A 2,767-nucleotide genomic window follows, 5' to 3' on the forward strand; every position below is an offset into this window, starting at 1 on the left:
TTTTGAAATAAAAACATCGCTAAAAAAATACTTTTAAGTTTTTCAAAAGTGTTTCTAGCACAAAAATGCTTTGAAAAACATTTTTTTAGTCAAAAGTAGAAGAATTTTTTTTGAGAAGTAATGTTTGTTTATTTTGAATTTGTTTAATTGTAATAAATTTATCTACTCCATTTTAATATTTATAAATATTTTTATACACAATTATAAAATATTTTTCAACATAACGACAAATTTGAAAGATATTGATATTAATATATAGCAGCACTATATGTACATCGATAATGACTATCTTGAATATAAATCAAGTTTAAGACTTGAGCACATTGATGAAATTAAGCCTCAAATGTATTGCCACTTGGAGGTTCTTAGAAATATATCTAAGATATCATTGGGTCCATTCTCATCCAAAATTGGATAAGGTGATAAGCCCCCACGTAGCACAAACCCAAAGCTCTCCTCTTTTCATTTCTCAAGCTACCAACACAAGTTCACTTGCCAACCAAAAACCATGGCGTCCCCAACACTTGTAACCCCAACTTCCAAGCTCAAACCCCTTCTTCTCATTAAAGCCAGAGCCACGCAAACACCGCCATCACCGCCACCGCACCAGCGACCCTTACGGCGTCAATTCTTGTGTCTTGCTGCTGCTGCTGCTGCCGCCACCACCACAGCAGGTCTTGCTCTTGGAGGGGTTCAGTCAGCATTTGCTGCCTCGGATGAGGAGTACGTGAAGGAGACTGCAGAAGTGATCAACAAAGTGAGAAGCACCATCAATATGGACAAGAATGATCCCAACATTGCTTCTGCTGTAGCTGAGCTTAGAGAGGCATCCAATTCTTGGGTGGCTAAGTACAGAAGAGAGAAAGCTTTGCTGGGTAGAGCTTCTTTCCGTGATATGTACTCAGCATTGAATGCTATTTCTGGCCATTATATTAGCTTTGGACCAACTGCTCCAATCCCTGCAAAGCGAAAGGCTAGGATTCTTGAAGAAATGGACACTGCCGAGAAAGCTTTATCGCGGGGAAGATAAAATCACTATTACTCTCACCATATGAAGCCCGATTATTGTTTTCTTAAAACATGGAGATTTTTAACTTAATTTATGGAGTTCAAGACTGTAAATTGAGTTTCAGTTTGTGAATTAGGACAAGGTATCTTTTTTCCATATCATGGTTATAAATTACGTACAATATATATTTATATATGTTGCTAGGAATTGTATATCGACAGTCTTCCATATTGTCAGTTTATGGATATCCATCAATTTTAACATTTGAAGAATTGTATCTGACATGTTTATTCCAGGTAATTAGGGCAAATTTCCTCAGCCATCAACACTGCTATAATCATATTTTTAGAAAACAATAAAACATTAAACAGGTTTCAACCCAAAAAAAAAGCATTAAACAGGCACGGCAGAAGAGCATAAGCTTGTAGAGATTTAAGAAGTGGTTTTATAGGTCCCAAATGATCCTTCCTCAATCAAAAGCATAATCCAGAATCCATTTTTGTGTTCATCCGTAAGAATGGATCCTAGCATGTACAAGCAATTAGGCCCATTTCAGGGCTTAGGCTGGTTTGTCAACCATTCTCTTGGTTGAGTTGTAGTGTCACAGGCCCGAGTCAAAGCCGGTGACAATTGTGAAAAAAGCATATCATGAAGGTCAATCGATTAAATGAGTTTCATTTGACCCACTTGAACTGACTTGATTTGTGGAACATGTGGAAAAGGCCGTCTACTTGAAACCTTAGTGACCTAGTGAAACACTTATGAAAAATTGGGTTTCTTTGGTAAATATAGAAACTTATTTTAGAATATTTGTAATCTGATAAGATTTGATTTTGTAATATTAAAGGATTGAGTCAATCTCTTAAGACTCTCAATTATAGATAGGTTTTAATCTCAACCGTCGATGTAACTCAATTTGTACTGTTCGCTTTGGGGGAGCTCCACTATAAATAGAGGTCTTCCTCCTCATTTGTAATCATCCATTGTATCCAATTCTGTGTATTATTTTTGGAGTAATAAGAATACTCTTAAAGCATTTACTCAAACACTTGGCGTACTTTTGATTTCTTGTGGCATTTTCTATTCTTTCATTGCTCTTTCATTTTGAGTTGCTTCCACTTTAATTTTTAGTGTCTTGGAGAATTTCTGTGAGAATTCTCACTTTGCAAGAGTGAGGCTGACTTACGCAAATTTAAAACCAAGAAATAGCCTAAGCCCGCACGGATTGTGAGACTAAAGTTCTAGCCATATGATAGTTGATATCTGAGATAAGGTTTCGAAGGCATCGATCGAGATGAAAAAAGGAGTAAACGATCAGATTGAGCCAATGAAGACCTGTAGGAGGTCAAGGAATGCTAGTTGATTGAAGGACATGTTGTTGGCTTTGAAAGAATGAGTCATCAATCTCAAGGAGTCCATGGGGGATATGGGGAGACACTTGAGGTAGTTGAGGGAAGTATTGCAAATTTGGACTCAATGGAAGAGCAAATCAGAAGCCATGTTGGAGTCTCTCGATTCCAATGTGGAAGAGATGCTAGGGGTGCTCAATTCCACTACAGATAAGCTGACAATGGGGGATGATGCTCTCGAGGTTATGGTGATAACTTTGAAGGAGGAAACAATAGCCAAGACGAGGACTTTGAGCACAAGAATTGAGGAGCTCGATGGAGAGCTTACTGTGTGTTGAGTCGCCGTGGGTAAAGGAGTGTTGGGTGCAACACTAAACCATGAGATAGATGTCCCCAAATTGGATAAGTT

At 37.8% G+C, this 2,767-nt stretch overlaps 1 protein-coding gene across 1 annotated transcript; it reads left to right on the plus strand.

Moving 5' to 3' along the window:
- The first annotated feature begins 301 nt into the window (after positions 1-301).
- Positions 302-1,281, plus strand: LOC108478608 (photosystem II repair protein PSB27-H1, chloroplastic-like). Its single transcript, XM_017781074.2, has one exon. The coding sequence runs from the start codon at positions 509-511 to the stop codon at positions 1,028-1,030; it is 522 nt and encodes a 173-aa protein (XP_017636563.1). The 5' UTR covers positions 302-508; the 3' UTR covers positions 1,031-1,281.
- The last annotated feature ends 1,486 nt before the right edge of the window (positions 1,282-2,767 follow it).

The sequence above is a fragment of the Gossypium arboreum genome, chromosome 12 (genome assembly GCF_025698485.1).
Source record: "Gossypium arboreum isolate Shixiya-1 chromosome 12, ASM2569848v2, whole genome shotgun sequence".
In the NCBI taxonomy this organism is placed as follows: domain Eukaryota; kingdom Viridiplantae; phylum Streptophyta; class Magnoliopsida; order Malvales; family Malvaceae; genus Gossypium; species Gossypium arboreum.